At 29.6% G+C, this 21,922-nt stretch overlaps 3 protein-coding genes across 3 annotated transcripts; 1 reads left to right on the forward strand and 2 right to left on the reverse strand.

Moving 5' to 3' along the window:
- Positions 1–1,620: 1,620 nt before the first annotated feature.
- On the forward strand, positions 1,621–4,060 carry LOC124940075 (probable WRKY transcription factor 21). The gene is made up of 3 exons (XM_047480554.1): positions 1,621–2,866; positions 2,944–3,069; positions 3,707–4,060. The coding sequence occupies exons 1-3, from the start codon at positions 2,166–2,168 to the stop codon at positions 3,849–3,851; spliced, it is 972 nt and encodes a 323-aa protein (XP_047336510.1). The 5' UTR covers positions 1,621–2,165; the 3' UTR covers positions 3,852–4,060.
- A 62-nt stretch (positions 4,061–4,122) lies between these two features.
- On the reverse strand, positions 4,123–4,452 carry LOC124937813 (ethylene-responsive transcription factor 4-like). The gene has a single exon (XM_047478143.1). It carries the CDS (start codon positions 4,450–4,452, stop codon positions 4,123–4,125), a length of 330 nt encoding a protein of 109 aa, XP_047334099.1.
- Positions 4,453–11,554: 7,102 nt separating this feature from the next.
- Positions 11,555–11,887, reverse strand: LOC124937814 (ethylene-responsive transcription factor 4-like). Its single transcript, XM_047478144.1, has one exon. It carries the CDS (start codon positions 11,885–11,887, stop codon positions 11,555–11,557), a length of 333 nt encoding a protein of 110 aa, XP_047334100.1.
- Positions 11,888–21,922: the final 10,035 nt, after the last annotated feature.

Raw genomic sequence — 21,922 nt, forward strand, 5'->3', positions numbered from 1 at the left:
TAATCTTTCATTATTTCTGATGTCAATCAAGTTTACATACATCAGCATAAGAATAGTGGGTTAAGATGAAGTGACCTAATGTGTAACTTTATTCTCTTTGTATTTCCATTCACATTTATGTAGATCCTCCATTGTTGAAATGGATGGAATTATTATATTTAAATGAATAAAATATATAAATAATAAAACACTAATGAAATAATACAAAATCTCTCATGATGCCATGAATATTTAAAAACATCACCACTAATAAAAATCCATAATTCTAAAGAAAAAAAAAACATCTTTACCTTAACTAAGTGCCCTCATTGTCATCGGGCATAAGAAACTTCTACTCATCATTTTATTTTTTAAAATAAATTTTCAGAAGATATGCATTTTGCATTAAGGCATGCGTGCACTTAGACGTTACTAACTCGTTTGATGCGATTTTTTTATTATAAAAAATTTAACTATTCAATTATATTTCTATTCTAGTATAAATCACTTAATTGATTAATTAAATAATTAAATAATTTTATTTTTATAAAATTTTAATTTTAAATATCAAAAATATTATAATATTTTAAAGAATTAAAAAACTCCTATAACATATTTTTTATTTGCTCCACCCATAGTTTTTTTAAAATTGAGACTGAATGCTGCAATTTGGTCAATTTCAACCATAAATATTCACCATATCCTATTTTTAATTAATTAATTAACTTTTTTTTGAGAGGATAGGAATGCATCTCACTCCTTTTTATTACTTAAATTTGACTGAATTTTATATTTTATTAGGTGTGTTTGTTTAAATAGATAAAAATTTTGTTGTTACTAATTTTTTTAATCAGAATAATATTTTTTTTTTTAGTATTTGGTGTATAGTTTGTTATTCTTACTCTCCGCTTGTGCCGATGATTATTTCTCGAGTGCGAAACGTTTTTTAGTAACAAATTAAGCAAAAAAAATTAAATCTAAAGTTGTTTTTCTTATATTCAATAAAAAAAATTAAAATCGATCTTATAAAAATCATTTCTTAACCATATATATATAAATGGTTAGTCATAAACTCATCAATCATGCACTAAAGACAATTTTTTTCTTCATAATATTTAAAGATTATTTCAATATCATTTCATTAGTTCTTGTTCTACTATACTTCACAATCTATGATTATAAAATTCAAATGAGTCCATTTTTAAAATTATTTGTTTATTAGATTTGTAATATTTGAAACTAACTCGACCATAATAATTATAATATTTACTTTTAATTTGAGATGTTTTAAATAAAAATCAAATTCATTTTAATATTGCTTTTTTTTTTATTAGCGAGGTATTTGGCGAATCTAGTAGTTTAGATATAGTAAATAAAGCACATTTATGAAAACTGATATATATAATTAATAAGTCTCATCCAGCTTGAGATTGACGAAATGAAAATTGCTTTAATTAATGTATCTTCGGACAAAGCTGAAACAGGAAATTAGGAATAAAGAGATAAAAGTGTATTATTATAACAACCAAGGTCCAACATGGGTCCCACGTTGAAATCTGCGACAGAGATGGCAGTTTCGCTTCAATGGCTTTTTTTTTTCTTTTCTTTTTCTTAAAACCGTCTCTCTCTCTCTCTCTCTCTCTCTCTCCTCGTCCCAAATTTCTCGCTAATCTCTCTCCATTAATACTATATTCAAAGAGGATTTGCAGTCTTTCTCTGTTGTTCTCTTTGGCGTGTGTGATTATCACCAGCGGAGAACGAAAGAAACTCAGAGTCTTTCACGTTTTTCAATCAGGCACTTTTGATCGAAACAATCTAGGGTTTCGACTCTCCGTTTCTAACCAGGTCTGTTACTTATTGTATTCTTACCTCTCCCAGGCGATTCTTTCGAATGATTACTTCTTTTCAGTCGACGATGCTTCTTTTTAACTCTCAATCTGTTTGTATCTGAGTTTTTTTTGAATACCCATATCTTGGAATGGATTGGATTTGGTTAAATCGGTGCTAGACTGCTTTTTTACTGTATAAATGTGAGTGGGTGGTTACGATTTCTACATCTGCTTTGTGGGTTTATGACTAGATGCTCGCAGTCTGTTCAATGGAGATTTTGATTTTGATTTTGGTCGCTTTAGTTTCCCAGAACTAGGGTTTCCCCTATTTTTCTACTGTGTAAAAAAGTGAGACAAATGGAGATGGTTGAAGAAGCCAACAGGGCTGCTGTAGAATGTAGCCATAGACTGTTTAGCATGTTGTCTCAAAACCAGGATCAGATGAATCTAGCTGCAGAGACGGGTGAAGTTGTGTCTAGGTTCAAGAAAGTTGTATCTCTTCTTAATACTGGTTTAGGTCATGCTCGAGTGAGAAGACCTAGAAGAACTCCATCAGCATTTCCCAAAAACGTTCTTTTGGAATCCCCAAACAATCTCAGTATCGAGGATCATTCGAAGTCTATTCAGTTTCTCCCTGCTAATAACGTTAAAACGTCTCTAACACTTGCGATCCCGTCTTTGGAGATTGAGAAGAACTCGATTGAATTGGCTCGTCCCACTCCGAAAACAAGCTACAGCGGTCTAATCCATCAACAGCTTAAGAATCGGGCAACTGACATGATATATCAGAGAAGCAATAGTGGTGGATTGAGTCTGAATTTCGATAGCTCTATCTGCACACCTACTATGTCATCTACAAGGTCTTTTATCTCTTCGTTGAGTATTGATGGAAGTGTTGCGAATTTGGGTGGGAATTCTTTCCATCTAATTGGTGCGGCTGGATCTTCTGATCAGAATTCGAATCAGCTTCATAAACGAAAGTGCTCAGCTGGAAAGGGTGATGACGGGAGTGTGAAATGTGGTGGAACTGGAAGTAGATGCCATTGCTCAAAGAAAAGGTCAGTTTTCTATATTTTTCCCCTGTTATCATTATTTGTATTATGTCTGAAATGATTTTAACGTTAAATTTTTACAGGAAACATAGGATCAAGAGATCAATTAAGGTTCCTGCTATTAGTAACAAGCTTGCGGATATCCCTCCTGATGATTATTCATGGAGGAAGTATGGGCAGAAACCCATTAAGGGTTCTCCACACCCTAGGTACGATCACTACAATCTTAATCCAAACTAATATAAATTTATCAAATAATTTTGATTGAAGAATTAATTAATGAGATATTTGGCTTCTTTCCAAATAGTATGCTTAGTCTTCCAAGGAAATTATTGTAAATTCAAATTATACAAGAAGATTTCATCTTTCATTTACTTTGTCTCAAAATCTACATATTTGAATAAATCCTACTACTTTCCAAATAAGGTAATTTCATCATGTTTGTTCACTTGTATTTACAATTTATAAGTTGTAAGTTGTTCTCAGTTCTCATGTAGGTCTCAGGTCCGATAAAATTCTTTGATTGAAGTCGGAAGAATGCAATCTTTAGACAGATCAGCTTGCTATTATTATTATATTTACAAAACTTTAGTTTTGAATATTTGAAAACACTTTAAGGATCATGATTCGGATAAAATGGATCATTAGCTTCAAAATCATAGAGATAATTTTTATTTTTGTGTGAAGACTTAATTAAGCCCATTATCCGAAAATAAGTTTTTGTTCTCTACCACTGAACTATGATCATAACCATGACAAACTTTAGTTTTAAATGAACCCATTTGAAAATCAATAAAGATAATTGGTTTGTGTTTTCCTCTGATTATGATATTTTTGTTTTGGTAGGGGATACTATAAATGTAGTAGCATGAGAGGATGTCCTGCGAGGAAACATGTTGAAAGGTGTTTGGAAGAACCGACTATGCTCATTGTAACGTACGAAGGAGAACATAACCACCCAAGATTACCTTCCCAATCGGTTAACGTATGAAGAAGAAATGTTATTACAGAATCGCATGAAACAAGATTTGCATTTCCTTTTGTTGTTGTCTTTTAGGATCATCAATCATCCTGTCATTGTGGTTAAGAACACTTAATTTTCCAGTCATCTCTATCTCTCTTCCATGTTCTGCAACTGATCAGTCAAAAACTATATATATTCATGATAATGGTTGAAGAGCTATTTGAAATGGGGATCAATTTTATTGCTTTGGAAATTTCTATTCCAAATATAGACAAGAATCATATTATAATTAATCTAGTTAAAGTAAGGGCGCTGGCAAATTCAAATCAAACAGAAAAGGTATCTTCTTGTCTTCCAGCATGTGATGATTGAAATTAGTCTTAGCCTTGTGGCCACGGAAGGTAATGGCCGCTTCATCGTAGGCTCTGGCTGCCTCCTCTGCGGTGTCAAAGGTTCCTAACCAGCGTCTGGTTTTCTTCCATGGATCGCGGATCTCAGCCACATATCTCCCCCATGGACGCTTCCTCACGCCGCGGAAACCCGACGCCGACGTACGAGTCTTGTTTAGCGAATCGATTGGAGATTTGGATTGGTTGTTGTTGGTAAGTTGCAGTGATTCGATGGCCATAGTTATATACAGAGAATATGGGAATTGGGAGTGATTATTTATAGGAGAGTGGTGGTGGCTGCCACGCTTCATTCCGACAGCTTTGAATGTTTCAGTCTCCGGAAGCTTTCTCCGGAAGTAACAGAGACCCAGTCTTGAAGGCTTGTTCGGTTAGTTCAAATTAAATTATATTATTTAAAAATGGTTGATTAGTGTTTATTTTTAAAAAGAAGTTTTAAGTAAAATATTTTTTTAAAATTTAATTTTAAATTAAAATATACTTTATTATCTTCATTAAATTAAAAAAAATTAATTTCTTTGGTTTGATTAAATAGTATGTTATTTGAATTTTAACTGGTTTAATTATTATTTTTTTAATATTTAAAATTAAAATTTAATAAGAATAAAGTAGAAGTATTTTAGTTAATTTGATGGTTAGAAATTTAGAACGATAAAAAAATTAAAAAATAATTAAAAAATTTTGTATCAAACTAGCTTTTAGAGTCCATTTGATGTAAAATTTTGTGATTTTCTTAAATTTTAATCAAAAGTTTAGAAATTTATTATTTATCACATGGTAGGTAATAAATCATTTATTTTTATTAATTAAAATACTAAAATATATATATTTTATTTTTATTAGATTTTAATTTTACATACAAAAATATTATATTAATAATTAAATCAATTAAAAACTCAATTAACTTAAATTTTGTTAAACAATCATTTTCCAAATCAAGCATGCTTAGGTTAGTGAGATCTATTTTAGGTAATTGAGTTTTAATCTCTCAAATAGCCCAATATCAAAATATTTTTATTTTAGTAAAAATTATTATTTTAAAGTTTGAAATAATGATAATCTAATTTCAGATGGTAGATGGATAGAGTTAAGAAATTTGTTTGAATGGAAAATTAGATTGTATTTAGTTGATTATATAAATATTAAGTATCAATATTTATATTAATTAAATTAAAATTTATCAACTAAATTCTAGGCTAACAAATAGTTAAAAACTAACAATTCACTAAATAACACCAAAATTAATTAATAGATAATTTTCTAAATCAATTTCTAATTACTTTTATCTCCCATTCTCATTCAAAGCAAAATGGTGGCCACGTAAAACAGCAAATCTATGAGGTAAGTCATTTAGTAAAAATATTGGTATTAGTAGATGTTTACGAGAAACTTTTTCTCTAGCGAAGTGATAAAAATGCCGTATAAATATTGTCGCACTATAATATTGGAGCGAGAAGATAGCGAGACACAAAGTTCACTTAGTAAAGATTGAATCCAACACAGAGCATCAATTGCATATGCAATAGCACAATATTCAGATTGAACGAACAATTTTTTTATTTCTTAGAGTTCCAAGAAATTAGATTATCGCAAAGAAAATTCAATAGTCGATTGTAGATATGTGGTCATCCGAACATCATGCCCAATCAACATGAAAATAAGTGGTAAGAGTAAATGTTGACATTGAGCAAATAAAGATTTCATGACGAGGAGTGTATTTGAGATATCATAGAATGCTTTTTATTGTTGTCCAATGAGAAGTTATCGTAGATTACATGTATTAACGTTCTCAATTATCAGTGAAAGCTAACTCTGGACAAGTTATAATGGGATACTGAAGGACTCATACTATGTTTCGATATTAGAAAATGATCTTCTAAATGATCTCCATCATATTTAGAGAGAGAAGAACCAAAAGAGATAAGTTTATGTAGTGATTTAGATTGAAGCATATTAACACGAATTAAAATGTCATATACATATTTGGATTGACAAAGAAACATGCCATCCTTGCGCGTGTTACTTCCATTCCAATAAAATAGTGTATTTGACATAAATCTTTTATTGGAAATAAATGGTTTAAACGAGACGAATTATTTTTTAATAAAGGATTGAGAGTTTCCTATAAGAATAATATCATCAATGTATACTAGAAAATAAGTGGATGTAGTTGATGTATGGCATATGGATAAGGTTGTGTCAAATTTAGATTTAGTAAAATCAATTGATACTAGATAACTACGAAGAGTGGATTACCAAGCCCGAGGAGTCTGTTCGAGACCAGATATTGCTTTATTAAGTTGGTATATATGATTAGCAAATTTTGAATGTAAAAATTCAGGTGGTTGAGATATGTAGATTTCTTCGTTTAAGGACCCATGAAAAAATGCATTACTAATATCGAGTTAATGTATAAACCATTGATGAAAGATAAACAAAGTCAAAATAATGTGAATAGTTGTAGGTTTGACCACTGGGCTGAAAGCCTATTCATAATCAATGCCTTATCGTTGATGAAAATATTTTACCACGAGACGAGCTTTGTAACAATCAATTGTTACGAGATGAGCTTTAATAAGAGATTGAGAGTTTCCTGTATGAATAATATTATCCACGTATACCCAAAAATAAGTGGATGTAGTTGATGTATGACATATTACATATGAATAAGATTCTGTCAGATTTGGGTTCAATAAACCAATTGATACTAGATCACTACAAAGAGTGGAGTACTAAGCCTAAAAGACCATATATTGCTTTATTAAGTTTGCATATATGATTAGGAAAATTTGGATGTAAAAATCTAGGTGGTTAAGACATTGAGCCTTCTTCGTTTAAGGAACCATGAAGAAATGCATTGTTAATATCAAGTTGATGTACAAACCATTTATGAGAGATAACAAAAAATAAAATAATGCGAATAGTTGTAGGTTTGGTCATTGGCTGAAAGTCTCTTCATAATCAATGCTTTGTTGTTGATGGAAACATTTTTCCACGAGACGAGCTTTGTAAAAATCAATTGTTACGAAACGAGCTTTAATAAAGGATTGCGAGTTTCTCGTAAGAATAATATCATCAACGTATACCAGAAAATAGGTGGATATAGTTGAATAGTTGATGTATGATATATGAATAAGGTTGTGTCAAATTTGGATTCAGTAAAACCAATTGATACTAAATCACTACGAAGAGTGGAGTACCAAGCTCGAGGAGTATGTTTGAGACCATATATTGCTTTTGTAACGCCTCAAATCCTCTCAACTCTTTATTTTTAAAATTTTAATTAGTCTTTTTATTCCTGGTTTTGATCTAGAAAACATTTTAAATAAATCGAGAATTGACTTTTAGAATATAGAGTTGGCACCTAATTTTTCTAAAATTAGGAAAATGTATTACGTAAATAAGCATGTTTTAGAGATTCTGTTTCTGTTCAGGGCTTAGTTACATTCGGGAAAAGACTCTCGTGCTTACTCCTCTATGCCCGTCAAAATGACGGTCTCTATTTAAATTTTTGATCATTTTTTAAATTTTATTATTTTATACTTTTAATTTTCACACATTATTTATAAATACTAATTATGGAAAATATTGAAAATTAGTAATTTAAATTATACCTGGAGATAGAGTTTTGATCGAATTTTATACCCGTAAAAGAATAACAAACTAAACTTTGTTAGTTTTAGATTGAATATAAAAACTAATTAATTTTTGGGATTTGAAGTTTTTTTTTTTTACAATAGTAAATAAAAAGAGAACCGAATCTATATATATAATGATGCTTAATTTTTAAAGTGTCTGGATTGCTGGGTCGAGAGCTGTGGTTAATTTGGATACTTGGGTCGGATTGTGGATTGACCCGCCTTTAAATTTAAAACGGTTAAAATTAAATAAAAATGCTAGAGGTATGTTTCGAACTTGCAACCTAACAAAAACAAGTACAATCTTTTACCAACTAGGCTACTAAGATTTTATATTTTAAATTCAACACCAAATTTGATGAATGCGAGACGTTTTAACATTAATATAAATTCAATTTTTTAACTAACTAATATATATATATATATATATATATAATGATGTTGAGTAAATGGATACTTGGGTCGGATTGTGAATTGACCCACCCATAAACTTAAAACGATTAAAAATAAAATTAAAAATGTTATCCGTAATTTTTTTTCACGATTTTTTATATTATTAATTGTGCAAATGCACGAGCTAAATGCTAGTGTATTTTTAAATCTCTTCATTCTTATTTAAGGAAAATATCATGTTAATCTCATTAAAATATTATGCTAAAATTAAGAAAGATGACTATTGAATAGTAAAGTATTTTAAATTTAAAAAAAATAAATAATTAATGAAAGTTGGATAGTTTTTAAATTATTAAATTTGGATTCTACACTCAATTTTTATTATTTAAATTCAAAACTAAGGAAAATAACTTAGAATTATTACTAAATAAAACATGCTTGTTAAATACAGTATATATTAAGTCGGTTTGAAATTCATTTGAAATGTTGTAAATGCACCTGTGTAGTGCAATAAGATATTACATCTATTAGAATAATAATACTTATTTTTTATTTTGTTTGTAGATAAAAGAAAAATTAATTAAAAATATTTAAATTTTATAGATATATGTGGAAGGCTTGTAAAATACATTTATTATCTTGATTAAGGTAAATCTTTATTAACTATCATATTTATATTGATATCCTATGAATCATCCTTTCCTAACTAATAATTATTCCTTATATATTAAATAGATAATTTATTTATATTTTTAAAATTATTATTAAATTTTTTCAAAATATTATTATTTCATTTTATTATATACATATTTGTGTATATATTATATTTTACATATTATTTCATTTTTTTATTCTTTTTTTCTTTTTTTCTTTTTACCTTATTTTTTTTTTCTCTTTTAGAGCTTGTTTGAGGAAGGGGTTATTTGGATAAATACTGAGTTTTGTCCAAATAACCTTATATGATAGAATTGATAAAAAATCAGTTTTTTTAAAATTTATACCAATTTTACCCTTTCTATATATATATATAAAATATATTTTTGTAAATGATATAATTTAATTTATATGAAATTAAATAAAATTTTAAAATATAATAAAATAAATATTAAAAAACTTTAAATATTTTAATATTATTATTAATAAAAAAACTCTATTTATTTATATATTATAATTAATAATACTTTTTTTAAATAAAATAATTTTATTTATATTAAATTAAATTTTGAAATATAATAAAATAAATATTAAAAAACTATACACATATTAATATTAACTTTTATTAATAAAAAATAAAATTTTAATATATATATATATATATTATAATTAATAATACTTTTTTTAAATGAAATAATTTAATTTCTATTAAATTAAATTTTAAAATATAATAAAATAAATATTAAAAACTATACATATATTAGTATTAACTTTTATTAATATAAAAATAAAATTTTAAATAAATATTAATTTTATAAATTATTACTATTAAAATTTAAATATTATATGAGATAATATAATATGTTATAATTTTATTTATATTATAAATTTATTTTAATTATTATAATTAATTAAAAAAATTAAATAAAATAGTTTCAGTGGTCTATAATTATAATTTAAATGTCATTTATTTTTATTGTTATTATTTTCTTAAATTACATTATAATATTTCGATTTTATTAAATTAAAAAATTATTAACTTAAATTAATTAATATATTTATTTAGAATGAGTTTATATATATAAAAATAGAATAAATTTCTTTATAAATATTTAATTTATATGAGATATATTTATAAATTAATTAATATATGTTATTCAAATATATTAACTTTATTTTTTAGTATAATTATTTATTTATTTGAATTATTTAAATTTTAATAGGGTATGTTATAATTGAATTTATATTGTGATTTTATTTTTATTTGAGATAATTAATAAAATTATTTAAAATGAAATAATTTTATAATTTAATTTATATTAAAATAATTAAAATATAAATAAATATTATATATATTAAAATAATTTTTTATTAATATAAAAATAAATATTTAAGTAGATGGTAATTTGGGTATTTTAATTAATAAAAGGATTGATTTGATTGATGATGGGATGGTTGGGTTTTGGGATAAAACCTGGGTTTTATCCCAAAAACCCAAAGATCAAACGAGGCCTTACAGCAAAACATTTATATATATATATATATATATATATATATATATATATATATATATATATATATATATATATATATATATATATATATATATATATATATTAATTATTTTGAAATGCCCAAATACAAATAAGCCCAAAGGACTCTCAGATTTAATGGGCCACTCGTTGGTCATGGACGGGGTTATGGGCTTTTGACGGGTTAACCTAATCCAACTTTACATCAGTTAGATAGGGGCATCGGTCGGCCAACCGATAGTCGGACAACTCGTTCGTCGAACAATGTAGGTGTGATAGTCTTAATGACCTACTTATCAACAACGACAACAAACGCCTAACAAAGATTCTCAGGTAGTGACCGAAAATACACAAATCTTTCGGCCACTACTTCATTTTTCTGAACAAAATTGTCCGAAATGGAAGTATGATGAGTTTGATTTAAGAAATCTTTAATAATAACACAATCTGAACTTATATCAAAATAAGGATATATCTATAATCTTAAATTTCTTTTTCAAGTAAAAGAACCACATATGTTATATGTTAGGATTTGGATCCCAAAAATCTGACCTTATCGGCATGGATAAGGCCAAAGACTACTGTCGTTTTGTGGAAGAGATAAGATCAGGGTGGTTCGGCAAGAAGAAGAGAGGGAAAGTAAAAGGGCTTAGGGTTATATGGGAGACATAATAGGGAAATATATTTTAGGGTTTTTGGGAAATGAGGGATCTTTTATCTTTTTATTCAAATGTGGAGGCCCCTAAACTCTTTCTCTTCGTTTAAAGAGGTCTTGGCCTTTTTGTTTATTTAATTCACATCCTATGTCTTGTCTTACCCCCATTTTTATTAGTTGTTCGGATTATGTTGGTGGACTTTAAACGATGGTTTGTACTGCATTTAATTTAAATTATTATTTATTTTATTTTATTTATATATATCAATATTTAAATCATTTTATAAAAAATTAAAAATAAATAATAAATTGACACATTATCAAAATCATCGCCCATAGCTATTTTCTTTATTAAAATCATCAAAGATAATCATTTTTTCAAAAATGCCATCCGGCCTTGAGAAATTTCTATACCAAACATAGAGACAAGACTCATATTAAATTAATCTAGTTAAAGCAAGGGCGCTGGCAAATTCAAATCAAACAGCAAAGGTTTCTTCTCGTCTTCCAGCATGTGAGGATTGAAATTAGTCTTGGCCTTATGACCGCGGAAGGTAATAGCGGCTTCATCGTAGGCTCTGGCGGCCTCCTCTGCGGTGTCAAAGGTTCCTAACCAGCGTCTGGTTTTCTTCCATGGATCGCGGATCTCAGCCGCGAATCTCCCCCATGGACGCTTCCTCACGCCGCGGAAATGCGATCCCGACGCCGACGTACGAGTCTTGTTTAGAGAATCGATTGGAGAATTGGATTGGTTGTTGGTAAGTTGCAGTGATTCGATGGCCATGAGAAGATAGAGTTTGTAATTTGTATTGGTATGGGAATTGGTATTTATAAGAACCTTTGCCTGAACTAACAAAGACCCATTCAAAGGCTTGTTCGGTTAGTTCTTATTCAAATTAAATTATATTATTTAAAAATTGTTGATTGGTCATGTTCATTTTTTTAAACAATTTTTTATTATAATTTAATTTTAAATATAAAATATACTTATTATCTTCATTAAATTTTAAAAAATTAAAATAATTTTTGTTTGATATTAAAGTTTGTTATTTTGATTTTAATTAGTTTAATTATTAAAATATTCTTTTTAGTATTTAAAAAGTAAAATATTTTATTATTTTAATTAATGAAGGAGTAATTTAATTATTAAAATAAAAAAGTATATACAATTTTAATATACTTTAAAAGAATATAATATCAAACTAATTCTTAGACCAAGTTTGATGTGGATTTTTTTAGGTTTTATCCAATTTTTTAGAAATTTATTCTGAATAATATAGTTATCATTCTAACTATTACTCATTTTTTTCAATTAAAATATTAAAATATTTCTACTTTATCTTTATCAAATTAAATTTTAAATAAGAAAATATTTTAATAATTAAATTAATTAAAAATTCAAATAATTCAATTTTTATCAAACTAAGTTTTTTTTTTATGAAATAAAAAAAAAACTCTCAAATAATCAAAAGATAAACATGCTCTGATGTTAGTGAGATCTATTTTAGACTTTTAGTTATTTGAGTTTTAATCCCTCAAATAACCAAAAATCTAAATATATTTATTTCAGTAAGAGTTTTTTTTTTTTTAAGTTTGAAATAATGATAGACTAATTCTGTAATAATTTAGAAGATGGACTGAAATGAATAATTTGTTTAAATGAAAAACTATATTCTTGATTTGATTGTATTTAATTGATTATATAAATATTAAATATAAGTATTTATATTAATTAAATTATAACTCATCAAGTATGTTAGGCTAACTAATAGTTAAACAAATAACTACTAATTAAATAATACCAAAATTAATTAATAGATAATTGACTAAATCAATTTTTAATTACTTTTATCCTCCACTACAAATCAAAATGGTGAGGCTAACTTGCCACTTAAAAGAGTAAGTTATGAGAGGCAAATCTTTAATAAAAATATTAGGAACTTATCTTTTGTAGATATATATATTGTATGAGTAGTTGTTTATGAGAATTTTATTTTAATAAAGTGAAAATTAATCTCAATATATTTTGTACGAGAATGAAACACTGGATTTGTTCTAGCACTAAATCTGAATATTTTTAGAGTTTCAAGAAATTAGATAATAGTAAAAAAAAAGTGCAATAGCCGATTTTTAGATACGCGGTCATCAGAACATCATGTCCAATGAGAAATTGTCGGAGATTGTATGTATTAACATTTTCGATTAACATCGAAAATTAACTCATGACAATTTAGAGTGAGATACTGAAGATTTCCTAAAGATTTTTTTATTGGAAATGATATTCTAAAATATTTCCATCATATTATCACGAGTTAGAATGTCATCAAAATATTTGGATTGACAAAGAAACATGGCATCATTGGTGCTTGTTTATAACCCACGAAAAACTCTTTTGTAGGTTTCCTTAAAAATCTCGATGTTTGAAAAATTGCAACATCGGTTTTACGTGTCAGAAATATCTTTTTAAAATAAAACATTATTTTAAAAGATTTTGAAATGATCCCTATAACTTTTGAAATTAATTAAAAATAATTAATTTAGGGTTCTAATTTAAATAATCCGGGAATTTGCGTTTAATCAAATAACAATTTGAATATTTTAAATCCGTTGTTTAAATTAATTAAAAACAATTAGTTTAAAAGATTATTTATTTGAAACAGAGTCGTCAATTGATTTTTTTTGAAAATCTAAATTTGCCTACGTGTACAAACATATTGGACAAAGTTTTTTTTAGTTCGTAGTTTGATGATACTCGAGAATGGATTTCTGCGCTTCATCCTCCAAACCCGTTTTATAACGGTCTCTACTTATAAAGTTGTCTTTTTAAATATTGGTTGTATTTCGTTTTATTTTAACCGATTATTCTTCTATTCTTAGTCATGCTTCTAAGTTTTAGCGTTTTTAAAATATTGAAACAACAATATTTAAATGTTGGTACCTGCTGCTGATGATAACTAAAGAGGAGTATACCTAAAGAATATCAGTCATTTTAAGGGTGTTAAAGTTTAGAAATAAACACCAAACAAGCCTTAGCCAAAATATATTTTGTGGAATCATTTCAAAAATATTTTGAAAACATTTTCTAATTTTCCGGGATTTTTAGAATATGATACGAGGTTCCAAAGTTACAAAAATAATTTGGGTTTTGAAAAGTTGAAGCAAACTAGCCTTAGGACCGGAGTCCTAGTTCTGAGGTTCATTTTTGTCGGTCGGGGTCTAAAAACTCTCGGTCTGGGTCGAGGAACCTCTCGATTGAGGCTCGGGATCTTCAGTTAGGGTGATGAAGTCCCTCGGTCGAGGTGCTAAGAACTCTCGCTCCTTAGCTTAAATTCTCGGTTAGAGTGTATAAACTCAGCGGTCATAGGTTAACCCTAAGCTAACCTCCTCGGTCCTAGGTTCTGGAATTATTAGGTTGGCTCAAGATTCTTTGGTCCTGGGTTTAGACGTGCTGGTCCTATTGTTAGACCTCTCAGTCCTAGATATAAAAATCATTGGTCGGAACTCTCAGTCCTAACTCAAGAACATTGGTCAGACCTCTCGGACCTATCTTAAGAACATTAGTCGGACTTTTCAGTCTATCGAATTTTTCGGCGGGACCTCTCGGTCATGGGTTTGAATTTCTTGGTCCTAGGTCTCGGTCTAGACTGATGATTGTCAGTCGGACCTCTCGGTCCTCAAGAACATAAAAGTTGCATATTTTGCAATTTTGATTTAAGTTTGGATTATTTTATCCAAAAGTTTGGGTAGCATCACAAAACTTCCATGAACATGTTGATCATCATCTCAAGGTATCATTCGACCTGTATGATCAAATCGTTCAAAACAGTTTGTGATCAAAAAATGGATTTTTGGTTTTAAAAGTGTTCTGAGAAAAAAAATCTCTCCAATTGCTTCCTTATATTCCTTGGCTAAGTCACCACGAAAGTTGTACATCCCTCATGATCTCTATCCATTCCATAGTTTAGCACATGTCAAGAGACGTGTGATAATATGAAGGACTATCGTGGGAAAGCTCGAGATTCGATGCGTTTCAACCTTGGTTTTCGTGTTAAACATCTTTTAAAATGAAACATTTAATTTTTAAAAGATTATGAAAATACCTTAAGCGGTAAGAAATAAATTATATTAAAAAATTAATACTTTGTTCAAATTTTTAATAATCTGGAGGCTAAATAACAATTAAGTCAGAACTCGATTTAAATTAATTAAACATAACTAATTTAACAGATTATTTATTTGAAAATCAGAGTCGCCAAGTGATTTTATGAAAAATCAATAAAATGATATGTGTACAAACGTATTTATACCAGAGTTTCTGAAAAGGAGTTCGTTGTTTGTTTACGCTCGAGAAAGGGCTTTCACAATATGTTCACTACGCCCGCCTAAGAACGGTTCTTAAAAGTTTTGTAAAAAAACAAAGTCTGGCTATGATAAATTCATTTATAACATTTATTACCTTATTTAGTAGTTTAAGGGTTCTAAATAAGGATGAGTTTAGATTGCGTAAATAATTGTACAAATTATTTTGAAGGGGTGAGTACTTGTTGCGCTAGTATTCCGATTTAACAAAACCTAATAATATTAGAGAAATGTATTAGAATTTAAAAATAAATTTTAAACGGGGCCTTAGCCAAAATATTGGTTTAAGAAATATCCCGAAAATATAAAAATATATTTTTTTGACCTTTCAGGATTATTTGAAAATGGATTCGGGTTTCGGAATTACAAAAAATAATTTTAGATTTTGAAAAGTGGAACCAAATAGGCCTTAGGACCGGAGTTCTAGGGTCTGGGTTCAGTTTGGCCGATCTTGGCTTGGTCGGGTCGATCAAGATCGAGATGGTCTAGACTAGGGCTCGGGTCGTATGGGTCAAGGGACCGGAGAGCTCGGTTCTAGATTCGGGAGGCTCGATCATAGGTCAAGTCTACCGGTCTAGGTTATCGGTCCTAGGGTTAGGTAGTTCTCAGTCCTATGCCTATGGTTAGGATTAGAGTCCATCGATCTTAGGTATAGGAGGCTCAGTCCTAATCATCGGTCCTAGGCTAGAGGTTCTCGGTCCTAATCATCAGTCATAGGCTAGAGGTTCTCAGTCTTGGTTAAAATAGGGCTCGGTTAGGATACACGGTCCTAGGTTCGAAATATTGGTCATAGGGCTCGGTCCTAGATGAAGAACACCGGTCCTTGGATTCTCGGTCCTAGGTCAATTTTCTCGATCTTAATTTTAGACGAAGGTTGGTTTTCTCGGTCCCTACTGAATAAATTGACCGAGAATCACTAGTCCTAGGCTAAAACCTTAGGACAGTGTGTTTTTATTCTAATCAAAATTTCAGAAGATCATAACTTTTAATTCAGATCATGGAATCATGATCTGTAAGCTACAAATAGTTCATTTGATCATGAAGAGCAAAATTCCTAACATAAATCACTATTTCAAAATCTTTACAAAGATTAATTTCAAAATATAATTTCTAGATCAAATTTATAGATTTTTTAAATTAGGCCATTTCAATGTCTGATTTTTGTTCAATTAGTTTTGAAATGATGAATATAGTTGAATACAACCAAAACAAGAAAATTATTCAAACATAAAAATAGTTTTTGAAGTTTGAATTAAAATCCAAAAAAATCAAAAACACAATTTGATTTAAATGATGAAACAGTTGTGTGAGATACATCCTAACATATCAAAAAACATGTATAACAACTAATTGAATCAAAAGATTCCGATTAAACTCGAGAACACGAGATTTCAAAAATCCAGTTTTTAAGCTTAAAATTTAAAAATTGCAATTTGATCAAATATGATCAAAAGTTTGTTACAGTTGATTGGAAATCATTCTAACATCTTAAAAAACATGTATATCAACTATCTGAATTAAAAAAATTAGATTAAACTCTAGAAAATAAGATTTAAAAAAATCTAGTTCTTAAACTCATTTTTTGAATTTTTTTATTAAAGTGATTTGATCTGATTTCTTTCAACAAAAAGTTCATACATGATATATATAATGATTCTAAATAAAGAAATCACATAATCAAGCTTAAAAACAGATCAAACACGATCAAGCAAGAAAATTTAAAAAAAAATCAAAAGTTTCAATTACAAATTGATATATAGGCGTTCTAGATTCATACAAACACTTGGAGAACACTCTTGGAAGGTGTTGGAGGCTATCCAAAAGCTTGGATCGAATCAAGAGTCGTTGGAGAAGATTTTGATAAAAACCAGTTCTTGGCCGAATTTTTAGACTATTATTCCGATTGTTATAGGCTGTAATTCTTAGTGTTTGTTTGATGATTTGCTTCACAAATAATTGGGGACTATTTATAATTTCCTAAGGTAGGTCGGGGAGGGATAATTCAGGTAAAAAATACCCTATGGCGATCTTATTCCTAAAACGTAGCAGCCTTATCCATGGCAGGATAAGGCTAGAGGATAATGGCATCTTGTAGGCGAGGATGAGGCGGAGACGTGGCCGAAATTTGAAGAGATAAGGATGCCCGTAGCATGAGTTGTCCCTTATGGAAGATCACACGCTAACGAGTCGCGTTTCTGGTGAGCCCTGCATCCCAGCGAAAAAGACGGTTGAAACAGCGTCGATTCAACTAATGGCGTCTGCATTCCGTCCACGGTCAGTGGTTTTGACTAATGGGGTTAGTCCATCCAGTTAGTTGTTTCGGTGTGGGCTGGCACGCGTGGCTTCGCTGCATCTGGATGCGTGGGAGCGTCTGGCATGTTGAATGAAGCCTAGGCGCTCATCTGATGGTCCAAAATTCTGCTGTAACATATTAAGAAAAATCTGGATACACTGGACAATATTTTATCCTCAAATTAATTTTAGAATTTTGAATAATTTTCCTAATTAGGGTTTAATTATCACAATAATTAACCTTTAATTATTTTAATTCCTTCTTTGAGTTATTTTAAAAATAAAAATATTATTTTAAGATTATTAAAATAATAATATTATTTGAAAATTAGGGTAAGTCAAATTTCATGCTTACATTATTTAAGTTTTTTTTTTTGGGAAAACGACAAAGTCATTTCATTAAAAAAACCCCAAAAGAGAAAAAAACCTACATGAGTTCATGAATTAAAGCAAAAACCAACTTTGCTTTAATTTAAAAAAAAAAGAATAACAAACCAAATGAGTAAACACAAAATGAATTACAACTTTTCAAACAAACAAACAATAATAGTTTTATGATCTCGCCTTGAAGTTGCTAGATTGAGTGACTTCATAGTAGTTAATATCCCAATTTTGACATAAACACCAAATTTGCTCATTTTTGGGAATTCACCTCCAAGTCCGAATAAGGGAATTATAATCAAACTTTATGTTATTCCAAACATCATCAACACCACCTCTCACCCTCGTGAATACTCTTGAATTTCTTTCCATCCAAATATGATAAACTGTAGAAGCAAAACCACATTTAAACATATTTGAATGAAAAAGATTACCTTTAGATTTCAAGATGGCCATCTCCTTGATATCAATCCAATCCGAGGGAAAAAAACTAACTCCATAACTTTTGTAAACCGTCTCCATAACTCGAGTGTAAACAGATAGCTACCAAATAAATGATCCATCGTCTCTTCATTGTCATCACAAAATAGGCATTTAGAATCCGGGATATTCATAAATCTCTTAAGTCGGAATGATTTTAGTCATCACAAAGTTTCTTCTTAAACAACAACCATAACATAAATTGTTGTCTCGGAATGATTTTAGCGGACCAAACAACATGAGTCCAAGCCACAACGTTCCCCCTCTCACGAATAGACTCCCAAGCTAGATTAGAATTGAACATTCCGTATCTTTCCACCTTCCAAAGTCGCGAGTCGATATCGTCACTAAAGTGTATTGTTTGCATGAAGCTAAGAATCCTAACACCTTCTGGAATACGCCTCAACGATATTGTCATTAAAGTGTATTTAAGCTTTGTTTGTCGACAAGCACAACAATATTTGTATATAATCTTGCTCAAATTCTATCTCCCGACATGTAATCTCATAAAGTTCTGTTTGAAATCCTATCTCACGATAGGTACTCCAATGAAGTTCTCGTTCTCTAATACTATTCTATTCTGGTCCCGTTCAAAATCCTATCTTCCGATATGTACTCCAATGATGTTTTGTTCCCATTTCCCAATAACACGAACGCATATATGTTGATAGCGCCACGATAACTTATACATAATCATTTCCAACCTCACTTATGCGTGAGCTCCACAAAAAGTTTGTTAATTTCTGCCATAACCTTAGCCATTTATACATGACTAAAACATGAATAATCTGTTGAGATTCATACCTTATAGAAATTTGATGTTTCAATACCTATAACTATCATCACCCTTGGATTTTACGAGTACTTTGTTAAGTTCTGTAAAATAGGATTTTCAAGAATCATCCTTATTAGGATAAACACCAAGGAAAGGATTTCCTAAAGCAACGCTCGAAAGCACCCCCGACGAATGTTATGTATAGCATCAACAGGTCACTCCAACCACGATATGCTACATGTTCCATCTTACATAACTCTCTGATTGTAAATTGGACTAGATAACATAGTGCTTGATGTCATATTCAAATCAGCGTTTTCAAAAATTAGTTTGTTTGTATTCAAAATCAATTCGATAGGCACACTCTATAAGCACTAAAAATCTATCTCCCAATTTATAAAATTAAAATAATTATTTTGAATTATTTTTAAATAAATAAGATCAAAATAATTAACACCGTGACAAAAAATCTATTTAAAACAATTAATTAGAATTAATTAATGTGTTAATTAATCAAATTAATTAAGGGTTAAGGCAAAAATAAAAAATAAAATTATTTGGGATAAATGTTGTACCCATATTATCTCAAAATAATTTTAGAAAAAATTAAAGGATAAAAATAAATAATTGAGAGTGAATTTTGTATCCAATTCACCTAAAAGAATGATTTATTTAAATCCTAAAAATATACAAAAATAAAATAAAATGGTAAAATATTTGCAATATTTATTTTAATATTTTTGTGTTTAAAAAGATCAAAATTAAAATCAATGGTGAAAGAAAAATCAAATTCAAACAAACTCTTAAAGTTTTAAAATGAAAATAAAAATAAAAGTGTGATCCTGTGTGGCCGAAACTAATAAAATCGGTTGCAGCACACGCCAGGACCATCAAATCAGCGCTGGATTATCATCCAGCACCCAAGAAGCAGTTGCGCAGCCCGTTGTTTCTAAGGAGACGCGTGTCCGGGTAGAAACTAATCACTAAATGACCATTAGCTGGAACACTAACAGACTGCTCAAATGCCACAGTGTCATGATAGAACGCGTCCCGGCCTTGAAACGACGACGTTTCCTACCGCGACCATCTTCTCCAACGCGACACCGGAGTGGATAAGAACAATCACATATGATCTTCAAGCCAATGTGGAACTCCTACGACAGTCCACAAAATTGACTGATTCAAAGCTTGAAATGATCACGCTACGACAATGATCATTTCCCCTACAAGAGTAGGCCTCGACACAGCCTACTCCAACCAATTAACTGAAGAATAGTCAAAACACCATTAATGATTTTTGGCTAATTTAGGTCACTAGACTTCCCCAACTGACCTAGGATGAGTATAAATACTCCCCTCAAGTCATTCCAAAGTTAACCTACCAACATAGAACCCTTAAATCGAAGAAAATCAAAATCTGCCATTAAAGCTTCAAAGTTTCGGATGTTTTGAATTTTCTATTTAAGGCCTTAAAGCTTGAATCTGTGCATCCAGAAAGTTTCCTTAAGGATCAATGAGTGCTCTCGAATCCATAGTAAGGTTTCAATCATCCTCTAATTCATATTTATATTTTGAATTTGAAATTTTTATATTTCAAATTATAAATGCTTGTTGTTCATGTGATTTTATGGTTGAATATTGATCCTATGATCATTTAGAAACTATCTGGATATGATTAAATCGATCAATCGGTCAAATAACCAAAAACCAAATTTGAATTTAAAAAAAATGGGTTTGTTGTTTTGGGGTTAATTCGATCGAAATCACAACCCATAAAGATTCCCAACATGATTGTAATGATGTTGGGCAACTATTTGGATCATGTTTGATCAAAATCAATTTTTTTCTAAAATAACTGAAATTTTGATTTCTTAAATTGGTTAAAACGAACAACCATTGTTCTTGTTTTGACACCAACCAAGTATATGTGATATAAGAAAGCTATTTGTTATCTTATTTCACTTCAAAACAACTTTTAAATCAAAAACTCAAAATTTGATCACAAATTAATTTGAACAAATTGATCATCAACTAGATCGATTGATACATTGAGATGATGATCAACATGTTCTTAAAAGCTTTGTGAAGCTACCAAAGCTCTTGGATCAAAGAATTAGAGTTAAACAAATAATTTTAAAACTTAGGTGTTCTTGAGGATCGAGGCTCTTAGCCTAGGACCGTGGTATCCGATTGAGGATCCTCGGTACGGACCGAGAAACCAAAGATGAAAATCTTAGCCTAGGACCGTGGGGTCCGACCGAAGATTTCATTAGGACTGTGGAGTACGATCGATATTCTTGAGTTAGGACCGTGGCATAAGATTGATGTTTTTGAGCTAGGACCGAGAGGTCCGATCAAGGATTTCTAGCTAGGACCGGTGAACTTAACCAAGGACCGAGAACCATTTCCACCTAGGACCGATGTTTCTAACCTAGGACCGAAGACCTATTTAATCTAGGACCGAGGGACTTAACCTAGGACTGAAGATACCCTTAGCCTAGGACCAATTAGTTTATACACCCAAACCGGTAA

The sequence above is a fragment of the Impatiens glandulifera genome, chromosome 5 (genome assembly GCF_907164915.1).
Source record: "Impatiens glandulifera chromosome 5, dImpGla2.1, whole genome shotgun sequence".
NCBI classification, from domain to species: domain Eukaryota; kingdom Viridiplantae; phylum Streptophyta; class Magnoliopsida; order Ericales; family Balsaminaceae; genus Impatiens; species Impatiens glandulifera.

Excerpts from the sequence above, each read along its gene's own strand:
- LOC124940075 (XM_047480554.1), top strand. The coding sequence starts at position 2,166 with ATGGAGATGGTTGAAGAAGCCAACAGGGCTGCTGTAGAATGTAGCCAT. Across the intron at positions 2,867-2,943 it reads TGCCATTGCTCAAAGAAAAG|GAAACATAGGATCAAGAGAT; the intron begins GTCAGTTTTCTA and ends AAATTTTTACAG. Across the intron at positions 3,070-3,706 it reads AAGGGTTCTCCACACCCTAG|GGGATACTATAAATGTAGTA; the intron begins GTACGATCACTA and ends TTGTTTTGGTAG.
- LOC124937813 (XM_047478143.1), bottom strand. The coding sequence starts at position 4,452 with ATGGCCATCGAATCACTGCAACTTACCAACAACAACCAATCCAAATCT.
- LOC124937814 (XM_047478144.1), bottom strand. The coding sequence starts at position 11,887 with ATGGCCATCGAATCACTGCAACTTACCAACAACCAATCCAATTCTCCA.